We start from the raw sequence: 25,917 nt of genomic DNA on the forward strand, positions 1-25,917 counted from the left end.
ATGTTGAGAATGATAAAATTTTGTTCATTTAAAAAAATACATTCTTATTGCTTCATAATACCCTGCATGCATCTCTCAACCATGAATGGTTTCATAAAATATGTTTTAGACTGAAATTTTCTCTCAAAACTTTCGCAAAACACTGTGTCACATCAGACTATCGCTGTTGTCGCAAGAAAACCTCCAAATCTCCAAAATGATAACTTTACAGGAAAAGGACAAAACCTACTTTACTTTTACTGTAAGTTAATGTACCCAGACCTTTTTTCCCCCAAGTCATTTTAGGTCATTTCTTTTAGTCCATTCATCATGAAATTGACATGCAATGTAAAGGGTAACAGGTATTTTCGAATAATGTCAAAAACTGAAAAATGTCAAAAATAGAAATATGAGGTTTTCTTCTGACAACAGTGCTATGTGTTCATAATCATTTCATGCAATAGCTGTCTGTGATGTAGCTTTTAGAGGCATTCAGTGCTTCATACGTCACTACCACTGTGAACAATCCTGACTGTACGTTTTTCTAGAATGATCAAACTTCCCTGAATGACTTTGTTTATATCTTAATGATTTAATACTGAAGAAATTTTGGTGGAATTCCCCCATAAGGATCATTACTCAGTCAGATAGATTTATTGCTGTATTTCTGCATCTCCTTCAGGGTTAAGTAGCCACTGCTGCATGGCTGTACCACCATAGAAGAGGGTCTAACCACAACGCCCTCTGGAGCCTCTGAGGTGTTACTGCTGCCAGCAGCAGCTACTTCAGGATCTTCAGGCCAGGGCGAGAGCTCTGGCGGCTGGGCAAAACTCAGTGGGATGTGGGTAGCAGCTGTGGAGGTGATTTTTTTCGAGCTTTCTGGTAAGGAGAGAACAAACGAGACCAAATGCTGGATGTTGACACCACTGCACTCCTCTTTCCTCCCTTCTTCTTCCTTCTTTTCTTCTTTGCTTTCTTCATCATCCTCCTCTTCTTCTACTCCTCCCATGCCAAAGCCAGAGTCAGGGCTTGAGGGTTCCCCTTCCTGTTGATCTTGACCCTGCAGGCGCTCATAGGAGGATGAGGATTGAAGAGAGACATCGCTGCCCCCTTCAGGCTGGTAGGTGAAGTACACTGAACAGGTCTCTAAGGACACAGATCCTGGCTGGGTTTCGCTGTAGAAGTAGCCCATGTTGGAGAAGCCAGATGATGACTGGCTGTCACCGCTTGTTTGTTGAGAAGAAGGCATGGGATTGTTGTGGAAATGTGCCATTGAGCTGGCCACAGGGTCGTCCCAAACGTCTGAGACCTCCACAGGTGAGATACTACAGTCACATGGCTGAGGAGTGTGGAAGGAGGGGGTGGAGTGCTGAGGGCCCAGCCATTTCTGTGGAGAGACAAGTATCTTAGGTAAATGTGTGACAGATTAACCATTAACACAGAGTTACACAGAATGTCTGATGTGTTCTGCACGCTAAACTGACCACAGAGATATCAGACTTTTCCTCTTGTGGCTATCCATGTTTTTGTGTGCAGATTTTTATCATTTAGGTGGGAAACAAACAAGCACTTCTTAAAGCTATTTAGTAAAAAGCTATTGCTATTATTGCGCATTGTGACAAAGATGAGTTTTCAATTCAATTTCAATTGGAATATAAAATGTACATCAAAAGAAAATCATAACTCATTTTTCTTCTATCCTATGAAATATGTGCTCACAGCAGTATTAGGGAAGGTCTCTGAGCTCGCTGAGCAATTCATTTGCAGATAGATTGTGGTGGTGTGAGGGAGAGGTGAGATATGATGTTATTGGTTAATATTTTTTTTTTCAGAAGAAAAGCTATAGAAGGCCATTTCCTGCAATAAGTGATTTTTTTTCTCCTTCTGTGTTTCTGGCAGCATTGTGTCAAATAATTACTCAATAGTTACTTACTTTCCTGAAATATTGACTTCTCAAAAAAATGACTTACTTTCCCATAATACTCACATAGTATCTCAAAATAACAACAGTCTCTTGAAAAAATGATGTACTTTGTACTTTCACATTACAAATGATGTACTATGTTTGTGTATGAATATGAGTACATGTACAGTTAGCTGCATCATTTACAGCACCCTTGATAAACATGGGTAAAAAAAAATCTTTGTGGTTAATTTGCTCAGATCTCACACTAAAATATGTAATGTGTGTAATCTTAAACCACTTATCAACAAATATCAAAACCGCGTCACAATTATTGCCGCCCTGTGAAATTCATATGAATGAACTATGACTAAATTGTTCCCATTCATATAGTATTTCACTTCATCCCTATGCGTTAGGTTGGAGCAAAAATGTGAACCATCTGGGGGGCCCTGAGGACTGGGCTGGGAACCACTGATCTAAATGAAATGAGATGACAAATGTGGTGGTCTTCATAAATCAGGCAATGGCTGTACAAAATATCTACAAAGCAGAAAAGGCCCATATCTGCTGTTAAGGCAAAAATTAAGAGGACAAGAAAAGAAAACAAGAAGAGCTGTAGCGAACCTGCTTAGAAGAGGACGCAAGTGTCATTTGTCCCCATGCACAATGAGAAGGATAGTTGCAGAGTATGAGAAGTCTTTTACAAAGACATTTTTTAATGACCTTTTTTACCCATCTTTATCAAGAGTGCCAATAATTATGGAACTGACTGTATATGTGACGTTTTGTGTTGAGTCAGCACTGATTAGTAACAGATGGAGACATTTCTGTGAAAAGAGACAAATGCATCTCATCCCAGATACCACAATAGAATATCACAGAACTGCTGTGGTGTGTGTGTGAGTGTGCGTGCATGTATGTGTATACATCCGTTACTATGTGGGACTTGAAGGAGCAAAGAAACCACAACAGGAGGCCAGCACGTCTACACCAAGTTTCTTGTGAAAAAAGAAAGAAAGAAAAAAAAGCACAGGAAACCTCAAACCATTCACCTCCAGGAAAAGAAACAGGGACGTTTCGACAAAGGGTTGAATAGTATTGGAGAAAAGTGTGATAGGGTTTTTTTCAACTTGGGGCAAAGTTACTTAATTGAACCACCAGACTTACTGATCAATACTGCTATCTTAAACCAAAGCCTGCACTACACACACACACCGATCAGGCATAAGATTGTGACCATTTTATCAGCTCCACTTACTATATAGGTGCACTTTGTAGTTCTACAGTTACAGAATGTAGTCCATCTGTTTCTCTGCATACTTTGTTAGCCCCCTTTTACCCTGTTCTTCAGTGGTCAGGACCCTCATGGACCCACACAGAGCAGGTACTATTTGGGTGGTGGATCGTTCTCAGCACTGCAGTAACACTGACGTGGTGGTGGTGTGTTAGTGTGTGTTGTGCTGGTACGAGTGAATCAGACACAGCAGTGCTGCTGGAGTTTTTAAACACTATGTCCACTCACTGTTCACTCTATTAGACACTCCTACCTTGTCAGTCCACCTTGTAGATGTAAAGTCAGATAGCTCATCTGCTGCTGCACTGTTTGTGTTGGTCATCCTCTAGTCCTTCATCAGTGGTCACAGCATGCTGCCCACAGGACACTGTCGGCTAGATATTTTTGGTTGGTGGACTATTCTCAGTCCAGCAGTGACACTGAGGTGTTTAAAAACTCCAGCAGCACTGCTGTGTCTGATCCACTCAGACCAGTGCAACACACACTAACACACCACCACCACATCAGTGTTACTGCAGTGCTGAGAATGATCCACCACCCAAATAGTACCTGCTCTGTGAGGGTCCATGGGGGTCCTGAGCACTGAAGAACAGGGTAAAAGGGGGCTAACAAAGTATGCAGAGAAACAGATGGACTACAGTCTGTAATTGTAGAACTACAGTCTGTAATTGTAGAACTAATTGTAGAACTCAGTACAAAGTACAAGTTATTTATTTTATCCCCAGTGTGTTAAACTGAGCAAATAAACAGTAAATGACTGTACATTTTTACACTGTAACTGTGTCTTTGTCAGTACGAAAATACTTTCTCATAAATAATGACATAACAGTTTTCCAAAGTATTGACATCACAACAGTGGGAGTAAATATTTTTTTGGGATTGGCATTATTCCCTATGTAAAATTTTCATCATTGGTCCTCCAAATTCTGCATTTTTTTGTCTAAAGCAAATGCAAAATTTGTCTAAATAGCTTTCTATTTCATATTGTAGCAACCCTCTTTTGGCCATGGACGTGCGGGAGGTTTGGCCATGCAGAGCAGAGATGCACAGAGCACCACGGCAGCGTGGGACTCGCAGTAAGAGAGACTTTAAATGTATAAATAAGTTGTGGTTAAGTCGAAGATGTGCACACATGTTGTTTGTGCTAATCTATGCTGGGTTGTGGGGTAGTTAGGCAGTGTTAAGAGGCTACCATGTATGGGAAATATGTGGTTAGAAATGACCTGTCTGCTTCCTGGCCATGTCAGCTAGCGCTGAGCAGTGGTTCTCCAGTGCTGCTGCATTCAATTAAAGAGCATTTGCTTAGAGCGCTATGTTTCCTGTGTCATTTTCTTCGCCAGCACCACAAAATTAATTGCAAACCGACAATGTCTTTTCACATGATTTTGCAGTGCTATTAGTAGTTAAGGCAGGGTTGCACAGCTGCGCTCCTTACCTACTCACACACTTGATTATGCTCATTGGTTAATTGTCAGGTTTAGTGGAAGTGTTTAAGCAGGGAAACTACCAAACTGTGCTGGACACTGGTCCTCCAGGCCTGGAGTTATGCACCCCTGAATTTAGGTCTCATTAGAGCAATGAATACTTGTTAGCTTACCTGAAAGTTTCCTCCGTGGACGGACAGAAGGGGCTGAAAGTATTTGGATGGATCAGGAATGTGTTCACCGCCTGCTTTTGACATACTGCAACACAACACACATATCAATGACAAACAAATAAGGTTTCCTTTAAAAACACATGTAGTTCATGTAATCACAGTTGAATCTTACATGGGACTGTAGAGAGAGTCAATCAGTTGTGTTATGACAAAGGTTTAGAGTATAGCCCAAATAGCCCTGAACAGCCCAGTTGAACAGAAGGGCAATATTTCTGACTGGAGTAATTTCAAAATAACTACAGAGCAGTGCTTAAGACAATCAAGTTCGACTCTTGTTTCAGATATGAATAAATTGTCTGTCAATCTGTCCATCTTTCCAATGTAAGAATACAACTCAACGCTGTGGGTCTGAAAGGATGTGTAGCTCTCAGGACTTTATTGAGAAAATGAAAAATAAGTTGCTGGTGTTAGAGTAATGGGCTGGCCACCCCAGAGTCCAGATCTTATTGCATGTGAATGTGTTTAGGATTACATGGATTTGAGAAGAAGAAAATGCAACCAACATCTAAGACTGAACTTTAGAGGTGTATATCCCTGCAGGTTTCCCAAAAGAATGGAAGCAGTCATACAGGTGAATGCTGGAAACGCTGAAAAGTTGTTGAGGCTTCTTGAGGTTTTTACTACTAAATACATGTTTTCTGATTTATATTTCTGATGCTCAAAAATGATTCAATTGGCTTTTTGACTGGACATTACACAAAGTGATCTGACATTTGTGCAGGACTATATTTTAAAACTTTGACTTCATTAATATTCTACATGTGGAAAATAGAAAAAAAAATAAAATGAAAGCATGTTTTATGAGTATTCATATGACATGCATATAAAAAGAAAAATTGTTCTCAAGGAAACTATTATTAATCAGTTTTCTCAGTCAGCTATGGTTACAAACCAACCCACAAATATATATACACCCATACACAAACCTTAGAACTTGACCTCAAGCATACATACTCTCACATACACCTACCAGTAGTATCTGTGGACTGTGCAGACAATGATTGAGGTGAGTAGAACCAGGATTACTGGTATAAACCCCGTCAGCAGTCCTGTTCCAAACACAGAAATAAAACACACAATCCATCTACATCACAATTCTGCATATGACTTATTTCACTGTCACTGTGACCCCATTTACACCTGGTCATTTCTTTTGACTAGTTTCAAGATCGCAACTTAATTGCAACCACGTGCATTTACTCTTAGTAGTCAAATGCATCTCAGGTTAGTCAGAATGAAATCCAGTGGCTGTATGATGAACAACACAGACACAGGATTTAGTTAGAAGTGCTGACATTTTCAGCAACATATATGTGACGAACACGGCGACGTCAAGTACCGCTGTGTTAATTTTTTTATCGAATTTGTTTGAATTGCTTGGAGACAGAAAACAAGATACAACTGCTCTCTCTGGCTGGACCAACTTAAGCAACTGAGCAGAGTGTTGACCAATCAGATTGCTGATATGAGACAGGAAACCACTTGTGTGATCCCTGGTGGTTTCCTGTCTCATATCAGCAATCTGTTTAATTAGTCAAGCTACATGCACACATTTAGTGGGAGATTATTACAACGGTAGGAAAAAATCGATGGCTGATGGGAGATAAAGACTTTGATAGAATTTTTTAAAAATAGTATTGGGCTGCTTTAGGGCACATAATTAGCCTACAACTCCTGTTTGTGGTTTTGTAGCATGCTCACTAGTAAAAGTTATGTTTCCAAAGCATCCAACAGTTGGCGAGGAAAGTGATTCGCTTCACTCTAAAATACAACGTTAACTTAACTAGTGGATGACTACTGCAGAATTTTATCAGATAAATTGAAATTCCACCTTACCAAACACACACATGGCTCTTTGCTATGTTAAAAGCATTTAAAGTTCAGTTGTTTTGTTATTTTTCTGGTGTTTTTTTTAGCAATTGCAGTTAACCACTTAAATGGCCAGGGCCCACCAGTGGGCCTAAAGTTTTACACTTCTATAACCTATAAATAACTCAAGCAGTTTGTATTGAAGTACCTGTAGTTACTGAATAATAAGACTTGGTATGTAATAATCCTAAAATTTTAAGAGGTTAAACAATCCAGAAATCTGGGGCTGATGCAGCTTCCTCAGCACCCCTGATCGTAGCTGTGTTGTGCATTTCTGTACACCATCAGTAGATACAAGAACACAGCATACATAATGAACCACATGCACTATAATGTAACAAATAGCAAGATGGCAAGTAACCTAGAGGCGAAGTAAAGTTGAACTTAAACTGGCAGCATATTTAAGCTAAACAGCTTCCCACTCAGGTCCGTGAAGCTAACAGTACTGAACTTGAACTGAAAGGAGAAACTCACATCCTAAGACTGAACTGTAGAGCACCGCCAAATGTGTTAATTAGGGCAGCACAGGGGGCAGTTCCTTCCCAGCAGGGGGAGGCATCACCACAGTGTTGGGAGGGGCTTTGGTGGTCGAATGTGGTTTGGAGAGACAGATGCATTTACCTTGTATAACATCTGGCTAAAATGTGTCTCAGAGCATCTCCTGAAGTGGTTTCAGAGATCACTTGCATTGTTTATGTGTATTTTTTATGTGTATTATGCTTGAGTGTTTTTCATTGCTAGGATAACAAATAATTTCTTTCAAGAAATAATGCTTGAATTAAAATTCACTTATCTGCCAGTGCAGTGTCACTTCATAAGCTAAATATTATACATGTGAATGCATGGATAACATAATCATACCATAAATATGTCCTGGCAGATATTATATAATGTAATGACAGATTGTTATCAATACAGTTAATTGTTATAATACATCATAGTCGTAGTACATTTAGCAAAAGTTTGCAAGTGACATAAGCTGACATAAACATCAAACTTTATGGTAGCTGTCATGTCAATTACTGGTAATCGTAATGTGACTGAATAAAAATCTGTGCAGCATGCTGCACTGGTTCTGTCGATGTTATGTAAGCAAAGTAAAGTGTTACCATGTCTCCTGCTGGAACACTGCAGATTTACTTGATAAGTTTGGAAAAATAATGTTATGCCCAGTAGATAGTTAACAAAACTGTAGGCTTGTAATCACCAACGGTTTTTGAGATAAAGGCCGTTTCGGCAGTTGTCATCAACATCTCATCATTATGATCTGATCATGGTGATTGGATCAGCATCCGATTAAGACACAGCACTTGTACACTAGCCCTGTACAAATGTACTTTCTCCCTCCAGATAGTGATTGGAGCGCCTTCACCTGCACAATATTTTAATTTTGATTCAGGCTAAGCAGGCAGAAACAGCTAGACTCAATCACAAATACAGTTAGATGCTTTAGAAAGTGAGTGTAGCCTTAAGGTTTGCCTTATGGAAAATATCTATAATGCAATATGTAAAATGACATTATTTCCTGAAAGTATTGCACATATCTGAGATAGCCTTTTGGGAACTTCTGAAGTCTGGTGATTTGTAACAGATTTAACTTTAAATATGTGGCATTTGCTCTGGATGTTTTCACTTGATGAGATTAGATTTTTTTTTTTTCAATGGTTGGAGAGAAAGAGATAAGGAGAGAAGGAAAGAGAGAGAGAGAGAAAGGGTGGATGTACCTGATGTACGTATAGTAGTATCTTGTGTGTTCTGGTCTAATACGGTTTTGTTTCTTCCAACTTCAGAAGTCCAGTTGATGGAGGGGCTCCAGTCACTCCACTGGCCAAGATACTGGCCATCATTTTCGGGCTTTACAGGCTTCACTCTGACTCGGGCCTCATATTCATCACCCAGTGTCAGTAAGTCACTGTCCAGTACAACCAAGGTATGGTCCACCTTCCTTGGTTGAACTTCCTACACACACATGCACACACATACACACACACACACACACACACACACACACACAGTTAATGTTAATGTTCATGCACAGTTACTTTATATTTGATTGACCTTAAACATAAAAAAGTAATTGTATTGTGGCATGTTAGAAATTTTGGACATCAACTTAATTAGCTTCTTAGACCTTACTTGACTTATTGGGACTGACTAGGAAGGTCAAGAATTATCCTTCGGAACTGTCAGCTGCTAATTCCACAGTGTAGTAATTCTGTGACTGATAATTCAAATCTTCTAAGCTCACTCAGCAACCATGGGCTCCTCCAAGCAGCTGAGTGAGTATCTAAAAATGAAGCTAATTGATGCCTACAGAGGAGTGGAAGGCTATAAGAAGATCAAATTTATGTTTCACGCTGTCCAAAATGTCATTAAGAAATTTTAGGACTTCCAAGATCTGGAAGACCAAGAAAATTTCAGATAGAACTGCTCGTATACTGGCTAAAACAGCAAAACAAAACCCACAGGAATGCGACCTCATCACAAAAATCAGTGTTTTAATGGAAAACAACATCTAGGTAAGCCAGGGGCATTTTGAAAATAAGTGCTTTAGACTGATGGAATAAAAATGGAACTCTTTGACCATAATCACCAAAATGTTTGGAGAAAATTGTGGAATTGTGTAACAGCTAGTGGTGTAGGAAATGGGTGGGTGGACTAAGGAATGGCAAACCAAATGTAACACAGTCAGGAAACTGAAGCTAGAAATCCACTGGCTTGTACAACAAGACAATGATTCAATACAACTCAAAATCCACCATGAACCTTTTAAAAAAATGCAAGCTGAAGCTTTTGGAATCGGCCTCAAAGTCCCCTGACATGAACATCATTAAGAATCTGTGGGTATCTTAAACATGCTGTACATGCAAGGCAGCTCAATTATGTTGCAGAATTAGAAGTATTCTGCCAGGAAGAGTGTACAACAATGAAATCTATATCCCCTACCCCCCCGCCCTCCACACCCACACACGCCAGACACACGTAGTCAGACACTGACCTCCCAGATTTGTGATGCAGACTTGAACTGTAGCTGATATTCACAATTCATGGAAGATTCAGCTCCTTTGCTCCAGCTGATGTTTCCTCTGTAAACATTTGGCCTCGCCAGTGGACGCAGTTTAACTGTCAATCAAAACAAAAGACACCAGCATTAATCGCCACTGTCACTGCATCTTCCATCTCATAACAAATATCAGCCTATATTTAGTAAATTACCTCTTTATTACATCCATTTAACTTTGCACTACTGTGCAAAAGTCTTAAGCACAAGTCTTAATAATTAAAAGTGGTTTGAATGCTTAGAATAAGTACAAATAATATTGGATAACTCTTTGACTACATGACACCTACCTAAACAAGTCATTGCAATTTACTTACCCCTAACTTACCCTACTGCATTTACCAACATTGATGTCAAGCTGGCGTAACATTTATGACATAGTTTCTTTATGTTTTTTCTTTGAAATGATATAACATGTAAAACCAATTGACTTTGTAGCTTAGCGTAGATCAGAGTGACATACTGCTGATGTTGTAACAGCTTAAAGTTTATAAATGGCAAAATGAAACTCATTTTACCCAAAGGCCACAGGAAATGTTTAACCAGCTTCACTTGGCAAGCTGTCATATTGTCAGCATTATGTCACTGTGACACAAGTTTGTCATTTCACCCAAGAAATTGTGATGATACAATCTCATATCAGAAAAAAAAAAATGTGTCAACCGACATAAATGTTTAGCTGTCAAATGCAAAAATGATCACAAATGATGCCTAGTTAAGTAAGTGTTTATAAATATTTTTGTAGGTCTGTGTCAGTTTCCCTACAGTAAAGTGTAATTTAATATTAATTTAATAAGTAGTGCTTTTATGTATGTCAATGTTTTTATTTAACCACCCCCTTTACAGACACCCAGTATTAATCATTAATTGTAGTCATCATTCAGTACTTGGTATATCTATTCAGTTCAAGTTAAATCAAGTGTGCTAGTGATGGATTTAAACAAATCCATGTGATGGCTAAGGGTGTCAAGAAGAAATCTGGAACCACACCTGTGTTCTCCTAACCAGCTTACAAGATATCAACTACTTTTTGGAAGGTTTTTATTACTTTTGACTGCATTATTATTTAGTTGTGTACATTCTGATGATATATCATGTTTTTACAAGCAAAAACACACTTATAGTGCAAATAAATGGTTTTAAACAATCTGGCTTTTGCACACTACTGTAGGTGTACAATTACAGACTATCAGCCCCCTTCTACACCCTCCAGCTATGGAAAGGAACCACCATGAGACCACCTCTGTCCAGATATTATCTGGGTGGTGGTTTATTTTCAGCACAACATTGGTAACCTAGTGGTAACCATAGTAACCTAGTGGTAGCATGGTAGTGTGTGGCACTGGTAGGAGTGTATCAGACACAGCAGCATTTTTGGAGTTTTTACATGCTGTGTATACTTATTGGGCACTTTATTGGAAACCCCTCATTTGTAACTCCACCTTGGTGGTGAATAGTTAGAGGCTGTAGCTCCTCTGCCAATTCACAATTTGTGTTATTTGTACTTTTGTCCATCATCAGTGGTCACCTGTCCTCTAGACCATCATCAGAGGTCAGAGCTGCTGTTGGCTGAAAACGTTTTGGTGACTCAATCTAGCAGTTACACTGATGTGGGTAAAAATCCCTGAAGACCAGTGCAGCTGCGCCACATGCACTACCACGGAATGTCAGCGTCACTGCTGTGCTGAAAATGGTCTACCATCGAACAATCAGAGCGACTTTGTAGTCAGAAACTGACCAGTGATGACTGGGGTTGAGGGAACTGATTAATAGATCGTGCAATACTAATAAATTGGTAACTCAGTGTAAATGGGGCTATAAAACCATTCAAAAAAACGGGTAAAACTGATGTAAACCGTTGTGTTTTTACTGTGATCATGAAACAATAAGAAGATATTGTGACAGAACATATTTAGCCAGAGTATTTGTCATGAACATGGGACATTTTTATTTAGTCACTGCAAGGCAAAGCAATACTAAATGAAACGCAAATAAATTCAGTTGAAAGAGAAAAAGGAAGCTCACTGTTACGGCCAGGCTTATAGTTGTCCAGACCAAAGACTGCAGTGCCATTACAGATTACCTTTAAATTGATCTCTTCTGCAAATGTAAAGCGCTAGGAGAAAGAAAGAGAAGCAGAATCATAATCACTTGATAGATAGATAGATAGATAGATAGATAGATAGATAGATAGATAGATGCAGACGTAAATGGAGAATATGGACACTAATCAAATAAATGCGATACATAACACATGCATTGGTATTACAAAATACATATATAACACAGGGTGTGTACAAAGTAATGGAAACACCACTCATAAACCCCCTCCACCATCCATCAATGGTAATGCTGAGAATGGTCTACCACCCAAATCTGGTCAGTGGTGGTACCGTGGTGGTTCCTGTCCATTGATGGATGTGGTAAAGTGGGACTGATTAATTGTTCATTAACAGATGGAAGAGCATGCCTAAGGTAGGTGTTTCTGATAAAAAGGCCAGTGAGTATGTATATTTTATGTGGTGTCCTCATTATTTTGAAGACCCCCTGCACATCTAGTATAGAAACTAAATGTATAACCATTTGACATTATGACAAATAAAGTGGGATATCACTGTAAAGTGGGAATAGGTATAAATATCATGAAGTGAACTGAACAATATCATGAAGTGTCTTATTAAAAATATATATACATTTTTAGTGTCATTAAAGCACAAACATCTGTAAACCCTGCAGAAATGTTGTTGTGTACACTATTGAGCAAAAGTACTCAGAGACCACCCTTCGTGTATGTACTATCCAGTCAAAACAGCCAAGTACAATTTATTTAGTTTTCAAAAAAAAAGTTTTGAGGAGATTATATATGAGAGGTCATCTACATAAGGAGTGGGACAGACAAATGAAAATTAGTGAAAAAAATAGTTTTCAAAACTGGGGTTTAAAAATTGATTAAAATCTATAGAGAAATTAAGACTTCAAACAAACATGAAAGACCTGTTAGACCACCAAAACTGTCACCATCAGATAAACAGTAAAAGATGAAAATGTTAAAGCTTTCATCTTTGAGAGAGAGGAGAAAATTAAGCTCCACTCTTGCTTCAGATCTGAAAACACCCACAGGTGTTTCTGTCCATCCTTTCACTGTGAGAAGACAACTCAACACCGTGGGTCTGAAAGCATGTGTAGCTGTCAAGAAGCCATTAGTGAGAAAAGAAAACAGCCAAAAAAAGAAGAACATTTGCAAATTAAACAAAGAAGCTGCTGGTGTTCTCAGAACAATGGCCTGATCTCAACATCACTGAGTGTCTTTGGGATGGCAAGGATTATGAGAGGCAGAAAATACAACCAACATCTAAGACTGAACTTTTTGAGTTTGGAAAAATATCCCTGCAGATTTCTTTGAAAAACTGAAAGCAAGTCTCCAGAAAATGACGGAAGCTGTAATGAAGGCAAAGGTTGAATACAATAAATCTCATTATCTTCATTATCTATCTATATCTATATATATTGCTGCTCTTGGGGAAAAAAAACCTTGTATCTCAATTTTTTCAAAATTTGAAAAGGCCAGTTCATACATTTCATGATGAATGGACCAACAGAAATGATCCAAAATTACTTGGATTATTTTTTTATCCACCCTGCGATGGACTGGCGACCTGTCCAGGGTGTATCCTGCCTTCCGCCCAAGACAGCTGGGATAGGCTCCAGCACCCCACCGCGACCCAGAAGGATAAGCGGTTTAGTTGATGTATGTATGTATGTATATATTTTTTTATCCATTTCCTTGCATTAAAACATTTTTTCTCATCCTGTAAAGTTGCCTTTTTGGAGATATAAGGTGAACAATATATATATATATATATATATATATATATTAAATGAAGGATATGTTTTGTGCTCACCAGTGACTTAAAGTCAATCCAGCAGCCTGTTGCTCCATTAGAATGAAATGTTAATGGCTGTAGAACACATCTTTCGTTTCTGTAACACAAACAAACACACACACACACACACACACACACACACACACACACACACACACACACACACACACACACATGCTATAAATAGAATAATTGGAAATCATGTACAAAAACCCCACATTACCTGGGAAGCAAACAGTACAGACAGTTGTTATGCTACTCTCCAAACAAACATATGTACAGAAAAAGCAAGAAGCAAGTTGTGGTGCATTAGTGCCTGTAAGCATGCAAAAAAAAAAAGATTGTCAGCTTCTGACCACAGAGCTGCGCTTGGCTGGCCACTCTCAACCTGGTAGTGACACTGACGTGTGTGTGAAAACCCCATCAACACCAGTGTGCCTGATAAACTCATTCCCGGCACCACACACACTACTATGTTTGTTTCACTGCTGTGCTGAGAATAGTTTAACATCCAGATAATATCTGTCAACAGTGGTCCTGTGGTCAGAAACTGTGCAATCACAAAGGGGCTGATAAATTGTGCAGAGGATGGGCTACAATGTATAATTATATATAGTGGAGGTATATAGTACATAGTACAATCTAATATACAGTACTGTGCAAAAGTCATAGAGCACTTTTCACCAATTCAACTTAACAACCAAAACAACTAAATATCATATCAATATTTTCACTACTAATTGTGTCCAGCCTTTTCTCTTATCATGACTTCCATTTTTTTCCAAGCTTTCAGTTTTTCAAAGAAATTTGCTGGGATATTTTTCAACACTTCCAAAGTTCAGTCTTAGAAGTTGGGTATGTTCTCTGCTTCTCATGATCCAACAAATTCCAATCACAAATTTAGTCCATGAAACCTTACTCCACATCTCAGGTGTCCACTTTCAGTGTTCTATTTCCTTTTCTCAATAATGGCATCTTGACAGCTACACATTCTTTCTGACCTATGGCGTGTTCTCCCAGTTGAAGGATGGACAGAAGTATCTGGGAATTTTCACAGATCTAAAACAAAACTGGAGCATCATTTTCTCCTATCTCTCAAAGATGAAAGCTTTTAGTGTTTTTTGTCTGATGGTCACACTTTTGGGAGTCAGCCAGGTCTTCCAAAGGTATCAGGATTCCCATTTTCCCAATTTTTTGCACTCCCATTTTGGAAACTCCTGTAATTTCATTGATGTTTTTTGACTACCTTTCCTTATGAAAGTGGATTAAAAAAATGAAGGGTGGTCTCTGACATTTGCACAGTACTGTAATGGCCAATAAGAGTAGATAAAACGACTGGGCAGCTTAATATACATATACATATCAGACACACACATACACACATATATGACTCACTGAGTTCCCTTGAATGTATTTCTGCTTGCATGAAGGCTGCAGACTTGGCCAGCATGTTGTGTTGCATTGTGCCATTCACATGTGATATTGGTGTTGAAGTCATTTACACAGGACAAACCTGACAGAGTTCAGAGTTAAATTTTTAATCTTAGTAATATAAAAGTATATATGAGTACCAAGTTATTTTTACATAATTGTTGTCTGTATTTGGTCTTTTAACCCTTTGTGAAGAACTTTGAGTTTCATTACATGTATGAAGACTGCTATACTAATAAAGTATATTATTATTTAAAGCTGCACTATGTAAGAGTTTCTGGTTAATGTTGAAAGAAGTAGCATCACTCAGAGAGAGAAAAAAACATGCTAAAATATTTTCACAAGATTTCACAGGAGTTTTTGGACCATGTCATACGTCTTTACATGTTAACATCACATGCACAAATTTAAAAAGAAGACCTGGCTTGATGTTTAGCTCTTAAATACAAAATCAACATTATACTTATGAAGATATGATGGCAACAGTACATCATTCACATACATCCTCTGAACACATGAGCTTACTTATTCAACACACCTAAAATCGTCAGATTTATCTGCTCAAGGAAGAGTTCTTAAGCACAACCCATGTTACAAAATGTTCTTCCACATGTTCTATGTAATTACACATTTTAATGAGAGGTCTCCAAATCCACAAATCTTACATAGTGTAGCTTTACGCTAACAGTTCAAAAGAACTGGGTTAGTAAAACGAATCGAACTTCGAATCACTAGTGAGCACTTACCTGTGAGCGCGTGACTTGGCCAAGTTGTGCCAGAAAGGAAGAGAACAGGAATTAGCCAACCACTCCACATCACTGCTGCTACACATAAACAAAAACACAACACACACAGACATCAGTTTGTATTCATGATGTCAATTATAATATCACACAAACTTTAAAGCAGTTTGTAAATCTTTAAAGCCACATGCAGAAACGATTTCACATTTTTATTTGACTGACACTGACCCACATGCACATTCGGATGCGCTCAGGCTGACAGATAGATACGCACGCATAACACACACCTCCCACATTATCACCGTAAGAGGGGAGGTCACTAACTGTTGCTGGGGAGATGCAAGAAGGATAGAGAAAACCACAGACTTCTGTTTTTACTTGTGGCTGAAAGTGTGACTCACACACACACACACACACATACAAACACACACACACAAACAAACAGCATCTTATGGTTGTTGAAGGCCTAAATTTGGTAACTGCATACACACCCTTACCATGAGTGTGAAGCCAAAAATTCTGCTGGACAGCACTGCGGTCAGTTTGATCAGCCAGTTTGCTAAAATAGCCAAGTCAGCAACATTAGTGTCATTCTTTTTGTTTGTTAACTTGCCTGTTTTTGTTTCTGACTTTCTTTATTTCAATTTACTATCCATTATTGAATTCACTCATTTCTAAAAAAATTAGTATATAAAAAAAGTATGTAAAATTGTAACAAAAAACAGAAAGCAGTGTTTATTGAATCCTGTTTGATGTGTATTAAATTGAAAACAAAACAAAATATGACATTTGATGTTTTACATTACGAGGTTTACTGTATTTTTGGTAAAATATATGTGCATTCCAAATTTGATGCCTGCAACACCTTCTGAAAAAGTTGGGACGGGAGCATGTTTACCACTGTGTTATATCACCTTTCCTTTATCAACACTTACTAATTATTTGGTTAATCCAGTTTTGAAAGCAGAATTCTTTGCCATTCTGTTGTTGCACGAATCTATGCTACTATGTGGGGTCTTCATTTACATACTTTTTGCTTCATGAAGCACCACTTGCTTTCAGTGGGAGGCAGGCCAGTCTACCACCATGCTATTGTAACACATGCAGAATGTGGCTTGGTGTTGTCATGTTAAAGTAAGTTTGGAAATCCCTTAAACAGATATAGTCTAGAAGGCTCCATTTGAAAAAAGAAAATATTTCAGAGTTAATGATGACTTAATGCAAAGTGCAAATAATAATAGATCACAGCGGCGACTGTGGCCACAGATTTCCATTTTTACCTCACTAGTCCACAGCATTTGTTTCTAAAATGCCTCTGGCTTATCTAGATGTTGTTTTGCATACTTAACATGTTGGCTTTTCTGATTAGGTTGCAGGGAAAGGTTTTTTTTTTCTTCTGATGACTCTTCCAAGTAGATCAGAACAGTAGAATGGTGCACTGCCACACACTGGTCAACTAGACCTTCCTGTAGGTCCTTTGCTATTATGTGGGGGTTTTACTTTGCCTTTCTGGTCAGCTTATGAACAATTCTAGCTGAGATTTTCTTAAGCTTGACTTCCACAGTTTTCTAAATAACTATTTCTTAATTAATTTTTGGACAGTGAGAATTATGAGCTGGAAGCACTTTGATTTATTATTATACCTTCCCCTGCTTTGTAGGCATCCATAAGCTTACTTTTTAGATGCTGCCAGAAGAGCTCAGATTAGCCCATGGTTATTGAGTGTTGGCACAAGGTTTAAAGATTGAGAGAATTCATTACAGTCTGGAATTGTTATTATTGTCAATACCTAATGCCAATTATTGACCTGCCTAACGAGTCCTAAAGAGTTGATTAAAGCCCAACGGGTGAATTTACAACCAGAAGAGTGTCCAGACTTTTGCACATGCCTCAATTACTATTTTATACTTTTCTATTTTCTTAGAGAAAGGAAAACTGTATTTACATGGAACTGTCATACCATGAACCTTAGAGACAAGCACTGTTGTCTCCTCCTTCAAATCTAAATCCTGCATTTGCAAAAGAGGGCAGTAAAATGGGCCAATTCTAAAATCCTAAACTGTTATGCAACAGTCTTGATTCATTAATATTTATGGACCCAAAATTTACATATACCAGCTCTCATTCTAGCCCAACAGGAAGCAATGACAACCGAGCAACTGTGATGGAAATGGTGGACTATTTGCAGAACTTTTACCATTCCAGGCTGAGAAGAGATGCACTTTTCAAACTATTCCCAAAGATCCGGACCACCAACAGCCATGGTTGATGTTCATCTTGAAATGAGGCTGAAGCTTTCTATTGAAGTTAGCCTCTTGATTGAAAGTTCCATTCCTTCTTAAATGCTACAGCTTGTGCCGGGGCCCGGATGTAACTGCAGTACGGTTTTGGAATGGAAAATTCGCAAAATTAGCTTGCGAATAGGAAGCCAACTTCAGGCAACTTTAACTAAAAGTTGTTAGTTTACTCTGCACATTTTACTCACGTCTGGGCAATTTCTCAAACCTTGGACAATATCGAGCAGGCTTTGCTCAGTATTATGTAAGTAGCTGTAAGTACCTGTAAGTAGCCAGGAATACTGTATGATTTTAATTACTTTTTGCTGGTTGAAGCCAGATCATCTTAAATTGAAAGTCAAATTGAAATTCATAGTGCACTAAGAACATTAACTTACTTTGTACCGTTGTCAAGATAGCAAGTAGCTAGTATAGGCAATGTTAGCTAATAGCTCCTAGTAACTAGCATAGCTATTAAATAATATGATGACCTAGCATATTTACATGGAGGTTCATTTTATTTATTTATTACAATTTTTTCTATTTTTTTTTAATAGTTTGCTGCAGAGGTTGTGTGTTGTGAAGTTACTTTTAAAATGATCAAAATATGTAATTTGGCAAGTACAACTGCAGATACTCTACTGCCGAAACTTGGTGATTCATAGCCAGGATTAAATTCTGAGTTGAGGTTAAGGTTAGAGTTAGGTTCAGGTTTTGGGTACAGGTTAAGGTTAGATTTAGAGTGAGTGTTAGGTTGTTGGTTAGGTAATAGATTTAATAAGTCGTGGATTGAATTTAATAGATATTTAGATAAATGCGATTTAAAGTCACGTTGAATCTACAGTTGGCTATCCAAAAAACGTTTGTTCATTTTTATACCATTAGACAAAAACTCCTGCCTTTTACACTGTATGAACATTTCACAATGAATGAGCCAACAGAATTGCTCTACTTGGAACACAGCAATTATTCAGAATAATATCTTATTACAATAATGGACATCAGGCTTAAGAACAACATTTCTTTCTGGTATTATTTTACCATTTCTGAGATATGATATCATTATGATAGTGACGATATGACATAATAAATACGTGCCACTATCTAAAAATGAGAACTATGTACAAGTGGTTCTTTGTTGTGTAAGAACATTATTGGGAAAACCTCCACTGAGCTGGACATTTAATGTACCTTTTTAATGCTGTGCATTTTCTACTGCATACCATGATCCCCCAAATCAACCTACCAGATCCAGAACTTTAGCATTTTTACAGTAGAAGAGAATTCCACTGATTTTTAAACATGTTGACATCATTCCAGTGTTGAAATGTATATGTTGTTTGATGAGAAATGGTGTAGAGATGAGAAATGAGAGAAGTTAGATTTGTTCACAGCTATGATGACTGGAATAAGCCACTTAAAGAGTTTAATGCCTCTAAGATCTTCCTCACAAAAAGTTATTACCTCAAATAGTTGTGAATATGTTGCCTGGAACAGTTTTCAGAATGGTTTGGAGAAGAAAACAGTTTGTCCGCAAGGGTCTTGTGAGGCAAAATAGCATCCAAACAAAGCTGTTGTTTTGTAGGTATACCATTATTTTACCATTGACATTTCATATAAACACTTAGAAGATACATGCAGGACCCCTTGTTGTTGTGGATGGTAAATAATATCTTTATATTCAGAATTGAATTGAAAAAAATTCTGCTTCCAGCCTTTTAGGCTGCTGTCCACAAGGAACACACACACACACACACACACACACACACACACACACACACACACACATATATATATGCGTGTGTGTGTGTGTGTGCGTGTTCCTTGTGGACAGCAGCCGGAAGCAGATTTTTTTTTCAATATATATATATATTAAACACTGTGTCCACTCACTGTCCACTCTACAAGACACTCCTACATTGTTGGTCCACCATGTAGATGTAAAGTCAGAGACAATAGATCATCCATTGCCGCACAGTTTGTGTTAGTCTTCCTCTAGTCCTTCATAAGTGGTCAGAGGATGCTGCCCACAGGACGGTGCTGACCGGATACTTTTGGTTGGTCGACAGCAACACTGCTGTGTCTGATCCACTTGTACCAGCACAACACACACTAAAACACCACCACTATGTCAGTGTCACTGCAGTGCCGAGAATGATCCACCACCCAGATTATACCTGCTCTGTGGAGGTCCAGTGGGTGTCTTGACCATTGAAGAACACACACATACACACACACACACACACACACACACACACACACACACACACGCATATATATACATACATATAAAAACTCAGAGTCTAAGTCAATCAGAGGACCGTTTGAGACACGAGGGAAAGTTCTAGATTCGCACATGTGCAGTCATCCATTTAAACTGGGCATTTAAATGGAGGTAAACGCAGGATCTGAACTGGATTACTGACTGAACCTTCACTGAATGTGCATAAGGTCACTCTGGACACACAGGGCAAGCCCTGCTGAGCTGTGATGTGTGAATTGTGTCGCTGTTTTAACCCTTTCATTGCCATATGAAGGCTAAAGCAGAGAGCTAATAGCATGTTTTATGTGGGTCAGGCTGTGTTTGGAGCTGTATTTCTGGCTGTGGGATGGTTAGAAGTGTGATTTCTCACTCTGGCTAGGCAGGTCAGGGTTTAATGAGTGTTCTGGTGTGTGAATCATGTCGCTATTTTTAACCCTTTGTAATATAAAGGCTAAAAGCAGAGCAGTGATATCAGGATTTTGGGTGATTTTCTGAGCCAAATTACTGACTGATGCTGACATAAGAGCTCAATGATATCATGCTAGCTTGTTTGAGCTGAATGTTCTGATATGTGGATCATGCCTGTAGTTTAAGTCCTTCTGAAGTTATGAAACCTAGATGTCAATTACGCATTTTCCCCGCAAAACGGCCTCAATTGGATTAATGGCTTCAAACAGTTCACCTAGTTTGTGTTCAGTATGAGACCAAATATTCTCTGTAGTGTTTAGCTGGACTCTGAACAGGCCAAAACCATTCTAAAAACATTATATTTCTTACTTTTGCCCAGGAGTGTATATACGTAATCAGTTAAGAATGTTTAATTCCTTCTCTTAAAATATATTCCTTCAATATTTACAAGGATTATCTTATGATCTTTTTTTAAAGCTAGCACATCAATTGAGACAGTAATAGGCTAAACATATGTAAAATCATCATTTATAGGTTACGTTCTATTGGGAAGTGGCTTTTTTGTATTTTTTCAATGTTTTTTTTTACCCTTTTTCTGTATTATTTCCATTTTTTTTACACTTTTTATGTTTTTTTTCAATGTTTTTTTAATATCTTTTAAATTTCTGTAGAGTTCAAAGACTTAGACTTATCATTACTTTAATAAAAAAAAATGCTGTTTCACGTTTTCCTGTCACTACCGAAACACAGTTTTAGTGTATAGGTGGTGCCTAATTTTAGGCACACCCCTGCAATTTAGAGCAGGAAGTGAGACTGCATGTCTGTCCCTTGTGGCCACATAGTGAGCAGTTATATCCCATTGTTTTAAAGTAAATGTCTCCCAAAGTCTGAAAATCAGTGTGTAACCTTAGGAAATGTCACTACTGAAACACATATTGTCTGTACTAAAGTAAACTTTTTTGTGTTTAATGAAAAATATGATGATTTGTGTGTACAACTGTTCAATGCTGTGTTTGCTTGTCTAGAGTCTTTGAGTTATGCTCAGTATGAGCTAAAATTTTCACTACCAAAACATGAGTCATATCTGACATGTTATCATTGCATATAGGTGTGTGTTTATGTGAGCTATGAGCAGCGGCTGTAGAGGTATGTCAGTGTTGAGGAGATATATTAAAGCTGCAGTTAGTAGTTGCAGAAGTCACAGCGCTCTAAAAATGTCAGCTGTGAAGATAAGTCAGCACACACACACACACACGCGCACACTACGCCCAGCAGCAGTCGTGCAGTATCAAAATGACTGTTTCAATCTTCTTCAGCTTGTGCATATGATGTCATGCGTCTTTGCTGCTTGCTATTTCGTAGCTGCTCCACACACTGCTGATGGACGTGTGCGTGAATGTGTGTAGGTGGGGAGTCTGTGACATTTAGTATATTCAGTTGAGTGACAAATTACTGACAACTACGATTGAGCAAAAGCACATACGAATGTACACCTAAACATAACCATAGCAACCAAAAGATCAGCACTGACCTCTTTTTCCAATAAAAGCTAAAAAGTTTCAGAGAAAAAAAACACATTTTTTTTTCCCTCGCAAAGTGGAGCCAAATATCCCCGCAACCTCAAAATGTTCATGTTAGCTCATGATATGAATACATCTGCACACACACACACACACACAGTCATCTGGTGCTAAGCCTTTCTGATCGTTTCTTGAATGAGTGTTATATAAGACCTCTGACGCTACTAGTGGTGGAACACACTGTGATAACGCACATTTTGAGAAATGTTAACACATATATGGCCACTACAGCTGTGGTTTATTCACTTGCCTTAAGGTCACAATGATAAACATCTTCTTAGACACTGCTGGAGTTGATGACATCAGTTTGAACCTTCAGTGTATGTGTGTGTGTGTGTGTGTGTGTGTGTGTGTGTGTGAGTGTGTGTATGAAGGAGACTCACCTGTCGTTCGTAACTGCAGACAGAGATGCATCAGTTAGCCAGGAGAGACGAAAATATATCCATCCATGTGACCTTTTCACACATTTACTAAGCCCTTATATCTCTCTCTCACTTGCTCACCCTCTTTCTGTTTCTCTACCTCTCTCTCTCTTCCTCTCCTACTGTCTCTCTCTCTCACTCTCTCTCGCTCTCTGTTGCTCAGCCCCTCCCTTTCTACTTCTGTCCGTTCCTTCATCTCTCTCTCTCTCTCTTTCTCTTTCTTTCTATCTCTCTGAATACAGTGCTGTGAAAAAGTAGTTACCTCCTCCATATTTTTGGTGTATTTGTCACACTTAATTGTTTTAGATCTTCAAATAAATTTTAATATAAGACAAAGACAACCTGAAAAAAACACATTCGTCTTTAAATGATGATTTCATTTGTTGAAGGCCAACAGCTGGACCTGTGTGGAAAAAAAATAAAATAAATAAATAAATAATTGAGCCTTTAGTTACTCAGTTAACCCACTAACTAAATTTAGATAAGTAAACTAGACAGACCCAAGCCAACATCACCAGTTAAGCATCCCACATTGATGGGAAGGTTCAATTAAAGTGATGTTTAGATTCATATATCAGTCTGGAAAAGGTCACAAAGCCATTTCTAAGACTCTGGGACACCAGCGAACCACCGTGAGAAACATTATCTCCAAAAGGAGAAAACTTGGGAAAATGGAGAATCTTCCCAGAAGTGGCTGGTGTACATAAAATTCCTCCAAGAGGACAGCGACAGTTTATCCAGGAAGTGACAACAGAATCCAGATGAACAACTAAGGAACTGCAGGCCTCGTTCACCTCAGATCAGCCTTCATGATTCCATTAGAAAATGGAATCAATGAGAGAGCTGCAAGGTGAAAACCACTGCTAACTCAGAGGAACACAAAGAAGAAGACTGGGTCCCATGAAATCTGGTGTAAAGCTAACACATCATTCCACAATAAGAACATCATACCAACAGACAAACATGGTGGTGGCAGTGCGACAGGTGACCTGCCATAATTGATGGAACAATGAATTCTGCTTTCTACCTGAAAATTCTGAGGAAGAATGTCTGGTCATCAGTCAGTGATCTGAAGCTCAAGGGAAATTGGGTTACACAGTAAGATTGTTATCCGAAGCACAAGAGCAAGTCCACCTCTGAATGGCCTTTAAAGAAACAAAAGTTTTTGGAGTGGGCTTGTCTAAGTATTGACTTGAGTGCCATTGAGGTGCTGTGGCAAGACCCTAAATGGAGGTCATGCTTGGATGCCTTCCAGTGTAACTAAATTAAAGTAATTCTGCAAAGAAGAGAGGGGCAGATTTCCTCCAAAGAGATGTGAAACACTGATCTCCAGTTATAGTAAGCATATGGTTGCAGTTGTTGATGCTAAAGCTGGCATGACCAGTTATAAAGGTTAAGGGGAGCAGTTACTTTTGGCAATTTCTTTATCATGGGTGATAAAGATGTAAAATGTTTTTCTTCAATAAATGAAATGATCATTTAAATACTGTGTTGTGTGTTTACCTGTGTTCTTCTCATTTTGTAGGAGGATCTGAAACCACTTAGTGTGACAAAAAAGGAAATTTCAGGGAAAATCAGGAAATCTGTTTTCCATTCCTAACCACTGACTGAAACCTAGTTAGAGTAAAGCTCATATTCACAGTCAGTGACGTGTCTAGGATTTCCAGAAGACAAAGAGTGATGATTTTTCTTGAAAAATTATTCATAATTGGAAAATGTGATTGGTTGATTCCTCTTTCAGGTCTATGTTGGTGGTTATTAACATCTAAGCCTTGCAGTTCTGCTCCTGATTGCATAATTATCCATGGGGCATTTTAAGATTTTAACCCTTTTGTGTCTGATCAAAACTCAACAATGAAATAAGAGTATTACTAAAATACAAGCAGAATTTAAAAATACAGCAAGTATGATTCTAATAAATAAAAATGAACGGCAAAATTACAGACATGGGCCTAGTAGGTGGAGCTCCTGTCAAAATGTCCAAATCCAGTCAAATGACATGTTTTGTTGATTTTTTAAATAATAATAATGTTCATTTGCCAACGTATTGTGTATTATATTATATAATCTATAATAAAATATTAATTTAAAAATTCTATCATAAAATGCGGCCTGTGCTGCAAGTTATGGCAAATTTTATTGAAATTGTGCACTGAAATTTGCAGAAAAATGCCCAGTTGATGTTTGTTCTGTGAAACTATTTCACTTAGAGAATAAACAACTTGTCATTTTCCTGATTATATTCAAATTTTGTATACGACTGTATGCAGGAATAAAAAATAAAACTCTGTGTGCTACGTTGCCACTATGTTGTCGTTGTGGTTAATGCTGTGTTGTAAGGGTTCACCCTCATTGTGTTGCTGCATGTGTGTGTGTGTGTGTGCGTGTGCGTGTGTGTTTGTGTGTGTATGTATATTTTCCTGTTAGCCGCTGGGACAAAAAGATTGATGAGGACCACATCCTGTTTCAGACAAACATTTATAACCCCCCCTCCCCACACACACTCTCAGAGGTTATGGGTATGAAGGATACATGCAAGCTTTTGATATTAATGATTTAATTTCTTTCATTTTTCCCTTTTTTATCTTCTTATCCATCTGCTCTGACCTCAGACAGCGTAGAGAGGTTCAAGCTTATTTCACCCGAGAAAGAGGAACGTTCTGTCATTCTTGCTAACATATGCACATATACCCCCGCTTGTGCAGGGCAGCGGGTCACTTGTCAGTGCTGACATCTACACACACCTGCTCTTTGTTTCTGGAGAGCGAGTGTAGCAGTGAGTGTAGTGTGTGTGTGTATAAAGGGCAGAGACACATGTAGCACTTAAAGGTGAGGAACATTTCGCAACAAGCACTCTAACACAAAAATCAGTCTTTTGATGCCACAACTGCTGCTTTCAGCGCAGCGCTGGGTTTTTTCTAGTGTGTGTGGCTGTGTTCCTGTAAAGGTCAGTCATCGCAGCGACGGAAACGAGAATGCGGCTTTTGTACTGACACAAAACAAGTCAGCAGCCACAAACTGAGGTGTGTGGGGGGCTTTGGCAAGTGTGTGTGTGTGTGTGTGTGAAAACAGAGATGAGCAATCTTAACAGATCTAATTAAGACTGCAGAAATCTAAAGGTGACCTGAAAGAGATCAACACTGA

At 38.4% G+C, this 25,917-nt stretch overlaps 1 protein-coding gene across 2 annotated transcripts; it reads right to left on the reverse strand.

Moving 5' to 3' along the window:
* Positions 1-414: 414 nt before the first annotated feature.
* On the reverse strand, positions 415-22,906 carry il2rb (interleukin 2 receptor, beta). 2 transcript variants are annotated; one of them, XM_036566109.1, is made up of 10 exons: positions 22,735-22,906; positions 15,828-15,902; positions 15,046-15,163; positions 13,669-13,747; positions 11,792-11,882; positions 9,704-9,828; positions 8,430-8,664; positions 5,807-5,885; positions 4,777-4,861; positions 415-1,366 (listed from the first exon to the last, which is right to left on the reverse strand). In XM_036566109.1, the coding sequence occupies exons 1-10, from the start codon at positions 22,763-22,765 to the stop codon at positions 623-625; spliced, it is 1,662 nt and encodes a 553-aa protein (XP_036422002.1). In that variant the 5' UTR covers positions 22,766-22,906; the 3' UTR covers positions 415-622. The 2 variants fall into 2 exon arrangements, with proteins under 2 accessions (XP_036422002.1, XP_036422000.1); XM_036566107.1 differs by having other exon boundaries at positions 15,828-15,905.
* Between the last annotated feature and the right edge of the window lie 3,011 nt (positions 22,907-25,917).

Source organism: Colossoma macropomum, unplaced genomic scaffold (genome assembly GCF_904425465.1).
Source record: "Colossoma macropomum unplaced genomic scaffold, Colossoma_macropomum, whole genome shotgun sequence".
Taxonomy (NCBI): domain Eukaryota; kingdom Metazoa; phylum Chordata; class Actinopteri; order Characiformes; family Serrasalmidae; genus Colossoma; species Colossoma macropomum.